General features: G+C 31.5%; 1 protein-coding gene across 1 annotated transcript in view; it reads left to right on the top strand.

Moving 5' to 3' along the window:
- The first annotated feature begins 5,004 nt into the window (after positions 1-5,004).
- Positions 5,005-16,001, top strand: part of LOC143066547 (transmembrane protein 151B-like) — a 32,527-nt gene continuing 21,530 nt past the window's right edge. The window contains exon 1 of the mRNA XM_076239442.1: positions 5,005-5,189. Within this exon, the coding sequence (XP_076095557.1) occupies positions 5,157-5,189 (33 nt within the window). The 5' untranslated portion in view covers positions 5,005-5,156. The remainder of the gene's footprint in view (positions 5,190-16,001) is intronic.

Raw genomic sequence — 16,001 nt, forward strand, 5'->3', positions numbered from 1 at the left:
CAAAACCTATGCCGGACCAGTATAATTGCTTCCGTGTTTTCAAAAAAAAAAATCTTGCAAATTTTGTTTATTTTTATTGATTTCTTAGGTTAAGTAAAGTCGATCAATATTATTAATTTACAAATTTTATTTCTTACAGAGAATAAAAAATGTTCTACCAAATGGTTATAATATAAAAGATTTGAGATGTGATTATGTTGCACGCTGTCTTACAAATACGTATCAATTACTCTTTTGCCATGATCGCTTTTGCATTTTATAAAACTAAACTTATGCAGTAATTCATTATTAAGTACATGTACATTAGTTTACACGAACCATTGATTTTTTTTATGCGAAATATTTTGATTTTTTTTTTTCATTTATTCTTCATTATATCAGTGTATATTTGGCTAGTATCAACGCTTAACGTTTCTCTTGGTGTCTTGTTGTACATTATTGATGCCTGCTCGATGAATTCACATTTTTAAGGGCCACGATGAGAGGAGATAATAGCTGTTAGTTGCATTCAGCTGATTCAACCGTGCTCAGAAAAGTTTAGCTCATTTCATTATGGATATTTTACTTTTGCGCTCTAATGCCTTTTTAGCGAATGCACATTATATATAAAATAAGGAAATATTATTGTCATTGTGACAACTATCCAACAGGGTCCAAATGAGCAGATTTCAGCAACTTTTAGGAGAAGAGGAAGCGAAAGAAGAGTTTTTGGCTGCTACTCGAGGGTATGATTGTTCAATATTTTTTGGTAATTCCCGTAATATCTTTTTTTAATTTATTTTATTGATACAAATATAAGTGCGTATGATTGGTGTTTTTTTTTTGTCTAACATCAAGACAAAAGTTTTAAAACTTATATTACGCATTATAAGTAAAAACAAATTAGAGGTTTGCGTTAAACTGTTTACACAATAGTAGCTTAATGATATTTACATGTATTTCAGAATTTCAAATTTATTTTTGCACAACGATATTAGCACTCTTTAAAGTAAGGATGTTGTATGATTGCTAATGAGACTATTATTGAACAAGGATGTCACTGAATACTTGTACATCGACAACGAGCTAGACACATTTCGCATAGTAAGCTATTGAACACTCTAGTATGCCATAATGTTACACAAACAAGTCTAGAAATATTGTTGGCCTGTACTTGCGACATCAGATGAGTACTAAGGTCAAAAGCTAACATCAATAAGGCGCGAGGGATAGAAGATATGGACATACAAGTACTTATAGTTACTAACATAATGTATACCAAAAATACCGAACTCCAAGGTTTATTTAAAACCGAACTCCAAGGTTTATTCAAAAAGAAGAAACACATACAAACTAACAAAATCAAACGCTATCAATCAACGAAACGAGTGTAAAACAACTGTCATATTCCTGACGTGGTACAGACATTTTAAAAAATGTTTAGTTAAACCTTGTTTTGTAGCTATTAAAACCTCCCTTTTAAAGCTAGGTCAAGCACAATTTCAATGCTACAATTAACTATACTGCACTCAATCTGGCATCTGTGACAGTAAGCGCAGATATGTAAAGAAAATGAAAGATATGTGACTTTTTGGCGGAGTGTGGATTTGCATGACGAGTGGTGTGTGCATAGAAGGAATTGCTTATCTTGTTTACGCACACGTTCAGCTCCCTTTGGAGATCATGAGATGGTCTCTAATTTTATTATAAAATTAAAAAATATTTTACAAACACCAACTATACTTTAGAGTCATCTGTTTGCCATTAGTTGACAATTATCATAGGCGTAATATATGCCGAAAAGGTAATGCAATATTCCTAAAACAATAAAGAAATGCTAATTATTTCATCTACGCTAAAATGTAATTATAAACAAATTATTCTAACCCAGATCATGATTTAAAGGGAAGTTAATGTAGGAAACTACTTTATGAGAAAATCTAAATAGAGAAGAATACAAAATGAAAAGAATGCCGTTAGGGTCGACGCCATTGTGTAAAGTTAAGATTCTAGTTAACCTTTTGGACGCCAGTCACGTTTATCATTCGAGAACAGCTGACATTATTCCTTATTTTGTGTAGATTTGTATTTGTTTTGTTGCTTTATTTTTCATTTCTTTTTCGTTCCGTCGCTTACAATACTCATACTATTTTCTTACGTTAAAAATGAGAAACTAATAAAAGTTCGCTCTAGGAAAATTAGCCATTGCTTTTCGTGTGTTACAAATGAAATACTTTTTTTATCAGATGCAGCTCTAACGCTAAAGTTGCACAAGTTCAGATAAGAGTACCATCCGACCGTTCATTTACGTACATCTTACCATGCTTAAATAGACATAAAATTGAGAGATGAAACGGGGAATGTGTCAAAGAAACAATAACCAGACCAAAGAGCAGAAAACAGCCGATGGCCACTAATTAGTCTTCAACACAGCGAGAAAAAGTTTGTATTCGCGTCTAAAAAATGAAACATGTCTTAAATTCCAGGTCTTGTCTCAATGGATGCAATACAGAATTAAAATATATAGTTGTATCAAAAGTAAGGACTATATATAAGCCAAGTATCTTAACTTTCTAAAAGTTTTATTTCAGACGACTTTTTGGTATTTTATTTACAAATATCTTGCGAGTCTCAAAATTCATGAATTATTGCCTATTATACTTTGCTTATATGATTTTTCTTTATTTATAGTTTGCCACTGACATTAAAAAAGTTGGCGACATAAAACACAATCCTCTTCTAAGCTTCATTAAATTGAAAACTCTCCTAAGCTTGTCGAATATGCTAGTAATTTTTTTCTCTCGGCACGTTATTGTTGTATTTTGCTATGAAATTATCTTGTTTGATCTCTTGAACTCCGCAATAAATGGATATGGGTGGTTTTATATATTAAAGACATAATTCTAAAATATACTATTAAAAACAGATCCAAATATATGGACCTTCTCTATTTTGCTATTTTGTAAAAACTAAGTTTAGGAGTATGGGATGTTCACGATGTTCTAGGCGTCACTGGTAAGTTTTGTGTGGACGAGGCGCGTTTTTGACGTATTGAATTTTAAACCTGATGCCTTTTGTTATCTATTATTCATGTGTTTCTTTGCCTAATACGTTCTATTTATTTGTATTGTAGTCCTGTATTATTATGTTGTCATTTTAATGTTATATTTAACAATGCCATTAAAGTGCGAGGTTTGGCATGCCACAAAACCAGGTTCAACCCACCATTTTTTTCTTTAAAAATGTCCTGTACAAAATCAGGAAAATGGCCATTGTTATATCATAGTTCGTTTCTCTGTGTGTAACATTTTTACGTTGTGTTTCCGTTGTGTCGTTTGTTTTCTCCTATATTTGAGTGTGAATTCACATTACTATAAGGACGTATCACGGTACTTTTCTATCCCAAATTCATGTATTTGGTTTTGATGTTATATTGGTTATTCTCATCGGATTTTGTCTAATGCTTAGTCCGTTGCTGTGTGTGTTACATGTTAATGTTGTGTCATTGTTCACCTCTTATATTTAATGCGTTTCCCTCAGTTTTAGTTTGTTACCCCGATTTTGTTTTTTTTGTCCATAGATTTACGAGTTTTGAACAGCGGTATACTACTGTTGCTTTTATTTTGTGATTGGCTCTCACGTGCCGCTGTTTTGTTTTTGAAATCTCACTTTATCCCTTTTTACTCAACGTCTAACCTTTACCTCTACTCTTATATTTTCCCACATGTTTTGCTATTTACTACACGTATTTTGTCGTTTCAAATAGCATTAAGGATGTACTTAGGTGAGGTTAGGTGAAAATTAATAAATTAAGAAGTTAAAATTGATACTATAAGCTGGTAGAGCATCAATTAAAGATAAAAATAAGTTAAAAATATTGATAGGTCATGGACCTCCTTTTCTAGATATTTGAGATTTAAAATATGGCGGGAAAAGGCTGACTCGGACTTTTACCTTATATTTGCATTGGTATTATTAGGTCTCAAAGCAAAAGAAAGAAAATTAAGAATCTTTTAAAATTTTGGTAAATGACCTTTCATGAGCTATTAAGTCTTATATGAAAAAATAAATTGGTGTTATGGGGCAAAATATTTTACATTGTATTGTATGGAAAAACACCAAGGAGTCCGAACATTTGACACAAATTCCAAAACCTCACCTAAGTACATCCTTAACTCGCTTCTTTCTACTATTTGAAATATAATATTTATGATTCCTAAATTAGTAATGTTGATATGAATTGTTGTTTTGAATAATGAAACAATACACACTCTTTACGATTGACCTAAATTTATCATCAACCATTTTATTTTACCTCTTTTATTGTATTTGTTACAATACATATACTTTTTGTCATATCAAATGTTCATTAACTCACACCCTTCTATTCATCTGCAAAAAAATCTTAACGATTCTTAAATGTTGCTATATGATTTGCTGTATGGAATAATCATACTCGTTTAAATTGATCTGATATAGATAGGGCTACAAATCTTGTAATAACAATATAATCAAACATCTCCTTTAATCGTTCATTGAACCAAAACTTGTTGCACACATAGCTGTACTATTACTTTGTCTTAGACTGTGCACGATCACTGAACTTTAAATGGCATCGGCGAAAGTGATCGATTCGTCCGTTTACTCCTTGACTGATAGGACACATTAAATTTAAAGACAAATTGTTGTTGTTAGCCGATCGTCCCAGTAGATAACAGACATTTATTTATTTGATGGAACCCAATATAAAGCATTACATTTTCAATATAACTGATGTCTGTTATAAATGGTATAATATACAAACGTCGGCAAATTTAAGTTTTATACATCACGCTTATTTTTTTTTTTTATAAAAAATATAATTCCCGTGTGTTATAAACATCCTAATCAGACTTGCCACAGGTTAATTATTTTATAGGAAAGTTAGCATATTACTCCGGGAAACAGTCTTTATTACACTGAAATAATTCATGAATACTGACAACCTTTACATTGATTTTTCTATAGCCTAAAGAATCCACCGGGACTATTGGCTTTTGAACATTTACAACGTTATCCATTTTGAAATAGAATAGTTTAGAATAGTTACAATGTCCATGTACAGACTTACGTAACATATAAAGGAAAAACAAGGAGGAATTAGCTTGGGAAAGGTCAATGGAATTTTACGTGTCATTATGAGATATCAGAACACACCCGTTGAAGAACAGGTAAATATTTAACTCTACTAAATATTTTATTCATACTCATGAAAAAATGTCTTGTTATTTATTTATTAGTTTGGGGATAAGAAACTATAAACAGCATTAAGAATTGATAAATTGTGATGTCATTTTAACTTTTATTTGTTTTGCCGTTGCTAGCCTTAACTTCATCTTTTGTTTGTACTTTTAAGTTCAACAACAAGTGGTGTGTATCAGTTTTATTTTATCTTCAGTTCTGTTCGCTTACTCTGAATAACAAAACTGACTGATCAACTTGGTTTGTTAAATAAACTTTTAAAACTTACTCTATGATGGGTTTATTTGTCTATCGTCAAAGACACAACTATTCTTATATAGCGCAGTGGCGGATCCAGGGGGGGGGGGGGGGGTGTCCGGGGGTTGGAACCCCCCTTTTTTTGGCCGATCAATGCATTTGAATGGGAGCATTTAGTTGGAACCCCCTTACTCTGGGTTGGGAACCCCCCTTTTTAAAATTGCTGGTTCCGCCACTGTAGCGGTTTAAGGAATACTAGTGGCTTGAGGATCGCCGTGAAATCATCTGCTTGGTCTTTTAGTAAAATTTGAGAATTGTGCACATTCCACAATTAATGAGATTAAAGTTCATCATAATCCTCTATCGTTGTAGTCAACCAACTTGGTAAATTTATGAAATTGGTGTTTTTGGCATATTTTTTTTTAGAATATTTGGTCCGCAATTCTCTTTTACTTTATTCTTGTTTGGCTTTCTAACTATTTTGATCTGATTGTCAGTTATGCGTATTATGTAGACGAAACGAATGTCATGCGTATCAAGTACCTTTGATAACTATTTCAACTTTTAAATATAATTTTTCGATTTTTTTTTTGCAGTAGTACTATTTCAGTAAAAATTTAAATTTCTAGTGTCATATCATCTTGAAATCATATGTTCTATGACTCAAAATTTCAACGTTGATCCTTTTTTGGACATAACAATTGTTTATCTAAAAATGTGATATTGAAAGAGCCACTCCTAATCAACCCAAAATTCCTGACGATTGGATGTAAAGCTATAAACGGATTTTCAATATAAAAAATGGATTAATTTTGATTCCAACAACGCAAAATCACATGAACATATAAAAATTACAATGTAGTATATCTGTCTGAGGAAATGAATAGAACTGAACTTTTTCATTTGTTGGATGGTCGTGAGTTTTTTTAGGAAGCACTTTTTAAAGTGATTATTAGAATCTAGGATATTGCAAAAAAATATAATTTTCATTTATTTTCATGAACATGTTGAGTCTGAACATCTGAGTAATAAATTCAGGGGGAATTGACAACACCTCTATTGACCACAAACAATATGAAAAGTTAACAATTTATACAAGGTCTATGTAAAAGAGAGACGGAAAAGACCGAAGTTATAAATAAACTCAAGCCGAAATTTAACCGACAAAAACATGGTAAAGAGAAAACGGAAAACGAAAAAAAAAAAACAAACAAACAAACAACAGTTTCGAAGACAAACCACAGAAACTAAAAACTGAGCAATACGAACCCTACAAAAATCTAGATTGCAACCCTAAATGTCTATACCAAGTCAGGAATGTGAAAGTTATTATCCATTCGTTTGATGTATTTTGAGCTTATAATTTTGCCTTTTGATTACGTACTTTTCGTTTTGAATTTTCCTTGCAGTTCGGTATTTTTGTTATTTCATTTTCTACCAAAAGAGGTGACTTTACCCGATTTTCTCCGCTCTGCCCTGGCTGATTTCGATTTTTGCCTAGAGGTTAATCGTTTACAATGACGGCAATATCACTATTCTAAGTTTATACAATTCTAACATTAATTTTCTACAGGAATACAATATGTATCGGACAATTGTCGTTATCATATAATAGTAAATAGGAATCGACAAATTGAATGAAATCAAGAAATAATTTACCATTGATGATAAGAAATTCCATCAACAAAACAAATTACTAAACCTACTTATTGTATAAGACTCGTATAATTTCATTGAGGTTATTACCACTTAGTACGTAATACAAATGTTGATGTCTTTTCTTTTTATCATTAAGAAAGAGAATAGACGGTCTTTAAAGGTCTTATAAAGAACAATTATGATATCGATATTGACAACATCTATCAAAAACTAAAAACAAAATGATAAGATACAAAAAGTAGTCGTTATAGTATCTAAAATATTTCTGAATTGCTAAAAAAAAATGTTGAGACTGTACCAAGTCAGGAGTATAACATTTGTTATCCATTCGTTTGATGTTTTTGAGCTTTTGATTTTTGCCATTTGAATAGAGACTTTCTGTTTTGAGTTCAGTATTTTTGTGATTTCAGTTTTTGGTACAAAAACATAAAATTGCAAAAAAAAAAATTAAACATTTTTATTGTGCGATATGATGTAAAGTAAAAAAAAATATGAAAATAAAATCATATTAAGCATCCCACCACGACCATCTTTCTTAATTCAAAATTAAACAGGTAATGATAAAATGTTCTTTTTTAAAGGTTTTATTTATTAGAAAACTGTGAGGTATATTTTAGAAATAAGTAATTTTTCAAGCAAAAATCGCTAGTCGTAAACTAAAATATTTCAAACCTCGAGCATCACTGAAGAGACATATTGCAATTGCTAACGTAGCTATTCGTTATATTCTTCTGCTATGGACGACAAGATTTCGGATTACGTAAAAGTTTTACATTTCCACATATCTTACCTCGAAGGAAGTTTATTTTTTTTTTCAAATATTTGAGGGATATTAGAGGGAATAAAATATAGCAATATAGAATATATATTGGTTATACGATACCTTTTTCGTCGATTACAAATCTTACTAAAATAAATGAATTTTCTTCAAAACTCAAATAAACATGATTTCTCATGTTCACTATATATTGGATATTTCTAAAATGTCAAATAGAATGTTAAAGTCTTAATTAAAAAATGCATTTATATCTATCAATCCTAAGTATATTGAAAGGCATTCGTTATCTGGATAAATTGAGATGTAAAAATATGGTCTCCGGCAAATACTTAACTTATACCTATAAATATATACACTGCATAAGCAATAAATTGTTTTAAGACGGAATATTTATGGTCAAAACTTAAGTAAAAAAATAGCAAAAGGTTTATTACAGACTACCAATCGATTTTCATGGGTTTTTGTATTTCCAACTTTTTTTTTTGCCATGGGCGGTCTTAGAATAGACACAAACTGTCCTCCACCCGAAAATCGGCATCCATTATGCTGGTCAAGTCCCATCAAAACTCCACTTTACAAAAACGGTGCGTACGAATGGGCCTCTATTAAACTTCTTGCAACTCAAATATTTGAGTAGTCTGTAATGAACCAATCAAAATCTAAAAAAATATATTATAATATACAAAAATTATTTCAAAAGTGTACATTAAAAGATTTTTTTTCAATTTTTGTCTTCCCCCAAGTACACCTTGAGTATCCAGCAATTTTCTCCGTCTCATTGTCATTTCTACCAAAGATACCAAAGAACATTCAAAATCATAAGTCAGAACTAAACTGACAACGCAAAGACAAAAAAAGATGAAGACAAACAAACAACAATACACAAACCACGTGCAACATAGAAAACTAAAGACTGAGCTACTTCATTCCCTCCAAAAACAGATCTTCGAAAGGTAAGCAAATAGCTTCATTCACGCAGCAGACCATGACAGTCGAACAATTTGTTTTTTTTATAAAATCGATAGACCAAGGTCAAAATCAATTTTTAAAGTACTGTATACAACGTGTATGCATAGTAAAACTAATATCTTCTTTTTTTAAAGAACGAACTCTAGCTAGTACTTCAAATAGAAGATGATACTTACTGCTTATTTTTCATTTTAAACTAATTCTAGAAACATAAATCTAAATGAATGAGAATATCCTTATATATGTCGTATTACTTTTTTTTTCCAATTGTAATTTGAATAAGACAACACTCGTTTTGATGAAATTGAATGCTCATCTATAATTCATTTCAAATGAAGTCTGTCCCAAAGCATTATTACAGAAATCAGGTTTTTTGTTTATCATGTTAGTCATCAGTTTATCAATATAAATCTAAGATGGAATGTCAGCAGGGTTTAATTGCAAATGAAATGACAAAAGAAGCTAGAGGCTAAGATTAACGGTATTGTTCACCTGAAAAAATCAAATAACTTACATTTGTTATAGATTCTACTTAATATGTAAGTCTGTGTATGATGGCAATATAATCCAATCAAATGTTTGATTTTGTCAGTTTTTTGGACTCCTCCTTTTCGAGTTTCCCTTGTAGTGCGGTATTTTTGTTATACTGTTTTTTTATCCAACTTGCAAAAAAATAGAAAAGTCATGACTAGCCATTTAAGCTGTATTAAAAAAAGTGAAATCGGTTCTGTAATGTTAAAATTATAAAAGATTACGTTACAAAGAAAAGTTGTTTTTTTAGTAAAGTTGACGACTTTCACATTTAAAGTCTTATTTTGCTAAGACATTCTTTGTTTAGACATTAAACATGCGAGTTTGAAATTTATGTTCCTTATCATTTCACAGTCAAAGACCTTTTATTGGTGTGCCACTTTCTCATTGTTTGAATACTTCATCTTACTTTCTACATTTATTTGAACTTAACAAATCCATCTCACTGTATATTCATTTCACTTGATTCAAAAAAGTTTTTCTGTGGTATAGAAAAAAGTAAAATCACAAAAATACTGAACTCCGAGGAAAATTCAAAACGGAAAGTCCCTAATCAAATGGCAAAATCAAAAGATAAAAAAATATTAAACGAATAGACAACAACTGTCATATTCTTGGCTTTAAAAGAGGGGCGAAAGATACTAGAGGAACAGTCAAACTCATAAATCGAAAGTAAACTGACAACGCCATGGCAATAGCAGTATGTCTTAAATGAGACGTCAGTTTGGTATTTAATAATGTACATGTATAGATACGCAGCCACATCCGGTCGGAATGCAGACAATTAATCCAATGACTATGTTTTAATGACTTGTACTCTCATTTCACGTTGAAGAACTAGCAACGCTTTGAAATGTCCATGTGTTGGCCTGTTTTAATGCGCGATTTTTGACCAACCTAACATTTACCTTAATGTTACTAATTTTACTGCACAAGATGCGCACTTCGACAATAAATGTCTTTTCAGTGATAGTTGATAGTCAAAACATTCGAAATCTAAATCTTCTAACTAAAACGGAGACCGGAAAATCAAAGACTTGAAAGAAATCAGAGGTTAGCATGAGGCAGATATATTTCATAGTTTCAAGATTTCTATAATAGCAAATTTTGATAACACGATATCCATTCTTTATGCCGAGTTAGATTTACTGGTTACTGCGCTTGAAATACGCCCTGGGAGTAACAGCTCACAAACAGAGGTATCGACCCAGTTATCGTTATAACATAAACTGTACCAATTTGAATGCACCAGATGCATTTTTCAACAATTATGTTTACCCTCTTTTCTAGTGTTGTTCCAAGTATCTCTTCTTTTATTTAGATCGCCCAACTTTGCAGATTAAATTCGGTTTGATTGTCGATTAAAGCCTTCGTTTTGGTGCCAACTTTTCCTTTTAAATGTCTTGATGATGCCTTTGTGGTTATATGTCTGTCTGTTGCATGTTTTCAATTACTATTCGTATTGTTATATATCTGAATACAAGTAATAAATTTTAATGAAGATTTCAAGGAAGTTTTCGTGTTTTCATAATGCACTTTTTAAATACTTCCAAATGTATTCTATCAAAGTTTTACTACTACATATCGACGTTCATAAAGGAGAAACAATTTCGGTCGAGACCAGGGAACTCATTAGCTTTGTTTTAAGGTTTTATATCTTATGCTCATGTTTGATGTAGGTCAAGATAGAGAATTCCATTTAAAGTGCATTTCCTTTGATAAATTGATAATTTTATTATAAACTGTATGGTTTTTGTCTATTATACATCCACCATCAAAGTTATTTTAAATATTCCCTTTTCAAATATAATCCACTGTTTACTGTTTTTTTGCATTAGCATTATCTCGTTTATTGACAAACAAATGCTCTTCATATTTGATCTGGCCTGCCAGTTGTTTATCCGAGCGCAACTGGTGAGTCGTTTCTTTGATGAGTTTTTACAACCATGTGATCGATGTCACTGTTGGTGAACGTTTTGTCCAGTCTAGTAGTTAGTACTTTTCTTTTTAACCTGAAATTATATGTCCATTTTCTGTAAAATTTCCTGTTTATGAAATGTTATGCATGTATAGTTTCCTTTTGCAATATTTGACTCATCCTTTGGCAAATGTTTGGATTGTATTGTTCTTTAACTTCGTATCTGATTTGGCCTCACAACTCTTTGGATTAGAGCGCCACTGTTGAGTTTTATGTAGACGAAACATTTTATATAGAGATTAATACATGGCCGTTTCCATATCAGCCTGGGTAACATCCCGAGACCCCCATATCAGCCCGAGACGGAGTCGAGGTGCTGATATGGGTCGAGGGATGATACCCAGGCTGATATGGAAAAGGCCATGTATTAATCGCTTTATCATATACTTCCGACAATAGTTTTATGTAAGGCAAATAAACAAATGCAATAACTAAAACAGTCAAAAACTTTATAAAGAAGTTAAATTATGAATCAAATATATGCTATAATTGTCCAACAACAGCATCACTACCTTCATATATATTTATGGTAGCATTTCCTATAGAGGCATTTTGAAACATTGAAAATTTGAAAGAGTTTTATGATAACTATTACATTTTTGTTGTACTATAAAATGATTCATAATTGATACTAAACTATCCCCACAAAAGTTCCCGTAAATTTTGACGTCGTCATAAAAAATATCTGACGTCACAATGGAAAAGTAAACAACCGATACCGGAAACACCGGAAGTAACTTGCACGAGAGGCACTATTATGGGTTTTGTACACGAGATGCACCTGATATGGGTTATCAGCCCGGGTGGGAAATTATGGCCTGTGTACTTCCGCTCATTGCACATATTCAAAAGCTATCATATCAATGCTAAGTATATGATAGATCAATATTATGGTGTCTTCGATGAGTACTAATAAATAACTATCATTTGTACTGTTATCTTTTTCTACAAGTATTTGCCAATATCCAGACTTAAGGTCGATCGCAGTAAACATAATTAGAATGTATTTCTTTCTATATCTTGGAAAAGTTTGGCTTAATACGATTGTAGTTAATAGCTTAAACTGAATACAATTGTATCACTATAAACAATGATATCTCAGAGAAGACGTTCTGAGTTGCAAAACACTTATATCCGATCCTGTGGTCAATGTTTTGGATAATAAAATATGTTTAAATTAAACTAATGAGTTAGAGCTTCATCGAAAGCACTTTTTAGTTAGACGGTTATGAATTCATTTTTCTTAGAAAAGACGTGAATCTTTTTCGGCGTATTTGTTGTCTTTTTTGTAATTTTATATCGGGTATTTGTAATCTGATACTTAAGGGATCCGTGTTGAAGACCGTACTTTGAACTATAATATTGGAGTGAGAGTTGTCTAATTGTCGCTCATACTACATCTTCTTATATCTATATTAAGTCTTGTAAGAAAAGTTAAAACTGTCTTATCATTATATGAATAGTCGATATTAATTCTAGAATAAAACACATATCTTTCATTCCTGGTACATCTATTTTACATATGAGCCCTACATAATTTAAATGATGTATTAATTGTCATATTTGTATGTTATAAATGAATCAAGTTAGATTTTGAAAGAGACAGACAATCTATTTTTAACTTGTCTCATTAATAAAGAGATGCGATCATGTCATACAGTATCATTCGCAGTACTCAATGATTTAGCAGTGGCAATGACATTTGATCCCAGGCGTAGATTACCTTAGCCGTATTTGGCACAACTTTTTTGGAATTTTGGATCCTCAATGCTCTTCAACTTTGTACTTGTTTGGCTTTGTAAATATTTTTATATGAGCGTCTCCTGTAGATGAAACGCACGTCTGGCGTCCTAAATTATAATCCTGGTACCTTTGATAACTATTGACACACATTTGACAAAGTCCAACAGAAATAGAAAAAAAACATGATTTTAAAACAATCGAAAAGACAAACAACAAACCATGAAACACTTCATAGAAATCTTAAGGTTAAGCAGGACGAAATCGAGCAAAACACCTATGACTCAGGAACTTCGATATGGTACACCCATCTGATAAATAAGCACATTTCATAAAAGACAAGATTGCAATTAAATAAAACAAGGTCGATATTAAGTGTTTTTTTTTGTAATTTTACTTGGTCACTTTTTTGTCATATATCTTTACATTCATCTGATTTCCCCGACCGTTTCGGTTTTTTATATCTCTTAAAGAGGATACATCACGAAATGTTATTGAAATCAAGGAATTCAGTATGTTTTATTTCAATCGTAGTTTTGAATTCATATTTATTCTAAAAGTGTACATGAGTTTTGAACTTGTTTATATAAATTTCAGCACTCGACTTCATTGAGCCTTCTTTGTTCTCCGTATTGTGCTAGTTTAGACTGATCGTTTAAACATGTCGTGACATTAGGTTGTATATTTACCCCCCTGTGTAACTTTCCAGACGAAAAACATGAATGAAAATGCATTTCTCTTTCATTATTATTAACATTATATATTTTTGTTTTTTACTTAACAATGAATAAAACATTTTCCCATAAAACCACTGTTTTAAGTATCGTAATGCGATCGTCTGGTTATGTGCGAAAGATTTCAAAGATTATCAATAAAACCGGTACTTTATGTGGTTGATAAAACAATCAACAGCAAAGTCTGTTTCAAATGTAAAGATGTCTGCCTTACTGTGTGTTATTACCGATAAAGGCTTCGTGAAATATCTGGACGATGTTGCAATAACATGTTGGTGTTTTTATATTTTTAAGGCAGCAAAAAACTCATGAAAATACAAACCAGGTTCGAAAATTAAAACAAGACAAACAAATTCATAAGTCAGATTAAGATATAAAACTTCATAAATAAGGGGGAAAGGAAAACGCAAACACAACACCAGCAAGTGATTAGATAAATCCGGTGCATTTGAAAGGTTAACTGTATATGTTCTATTTAAATCCTTAACGTTGGTATGATTTGAATTAATCTTCGTACAAATAAATAAATACAAGGCCTAAAATGGACTACATGAAAAATATTTAAAACGAAGACGCTGAAAAATGCAGGTATTCTGTAGAATTGTTTTGCTTTTAAACATGATTCACTTAAGGAAACGGCTTTTTGCATTTTAGAAATTGGATCTCAAAATAAATATCATGTTTTCAGTTCGTAAACTCGTGGTCAGTGAACAGTTATTCTCTGAGTAATATCTATGAATTGACGGTAAATGTATATTGAGCCAATGATGATTGGTTGAAATGACAAATTGAGTAGCTGAGAATGTGTTTAGTCACCTGATCTATGATTAAATTCTACGTGTTGCAAACCTTAAATTGCCTTCTATTCTGAAAACCAATTGTTTCCACCAAGATATTTTTTTTGTAACATGGCACCATTCAATTAATCATTGCTTTCATAGGACGACCTATTTGTGTATCTCTAGTCGTTTAAATAGGTGCTCAAATTTCCGTCTTGTCGTGATCGAATAATTGTCTTTTAGCGCTAAATTGGATAATATTAAAAACAGCTGATTTTCTGTATTTAATAGTTTTTTATGTGACAACCTGGAAGTTCCATCTGAAAACAAGTTCCTTTGGTACAATAAAAAGGTAAAACAGATCAATATCAAGCATAATGCGTACATCATTTGATTTTCAGCTTTCCGAGATAGAGATAATTGTTCGACTTTATACTCAAACGCAATCAGAAGAACGTTGTAATTAGAAAAAAACTGTAAATATCAATTCCTTTGTGTTTTATTTTTTATACGTATTACTTCATTTCTATTTGGACTATACTTGTTTCAATATTAACCTTTATCAAGTTCGCTAAAGGTGAAAAAGTTGTACCTAGACTGTCTTTAATGCAATGAGACTTTTGTCAATTTGAATGATTTTATATAATGCCAAGCGACCGAAAAAAAAGCAAAAAAAGGGTAAATAATATTATAAAAAATATGCTTTTAAACATGTTTAAACTAATATAATGAAGATGCACTTAAGAATATATATGAAATTTTTGATTGATGATGAACTTAATTGTCATTTCGAAAAATTCTTATGACATAAACTAATGTAGATCGATGTATCAATCTTCCATGATACTAATAATACTAACGTGAACATGGTTCCTTCGGATAAAATTTAAAACAAAAAGATTTATTCAACGTCTGCCCATATCTAAGAATTGAGGCGACAGTAGTTTACCGATGCTAAAATCTATTAAATCGATATGGAAGAGACTTGTCCAGCTAACAAACAGAACTTGGCGGAATCACATGGACTCTAAAAGGAACGAGAGCGGTACGTCGACAGTTACAGATCTACAACTCTAAGACAGAACACATGTCGTTTGTATCGGTCAAACAATGGGACCGTCAAACTTACGTAACATCGTGTTCACTTGTTCTTCGTCATCACTCTGGTGTTGCTTTTTTATGTAGGAAAAGTAAAATAGAAAAAATACCGAACTCGTAGGAAAATTCAAAACGGTACGTCTCTTTTCAAATTGCTAAGTCAAGGGCTCATACACATTAGACGAATGGAAAACAATTGTCACAGGCATTTCCTTATGTAGAAAATGGTTGATTAAATCTGATTCTATAGCCAGCTAAACCTCTCACTTGTATGACAG

The sequence above is a fragment of the Mytilus galloprovincialis genome, chromosome 3, assembly GCF_965363235.1.
Source record: "Mytilus galloprovincialis chromosome 3, xbMytGall1.hap1.1, whole genome shotgun sequence".
In the NCBI taxonomy this organism is placed as follows: Eukaryota; Metazoa; Mollusca; class Bivalvia; order Mytilida; family Mytilidae; genus Mytilus; species Mytilus galloprovincialis.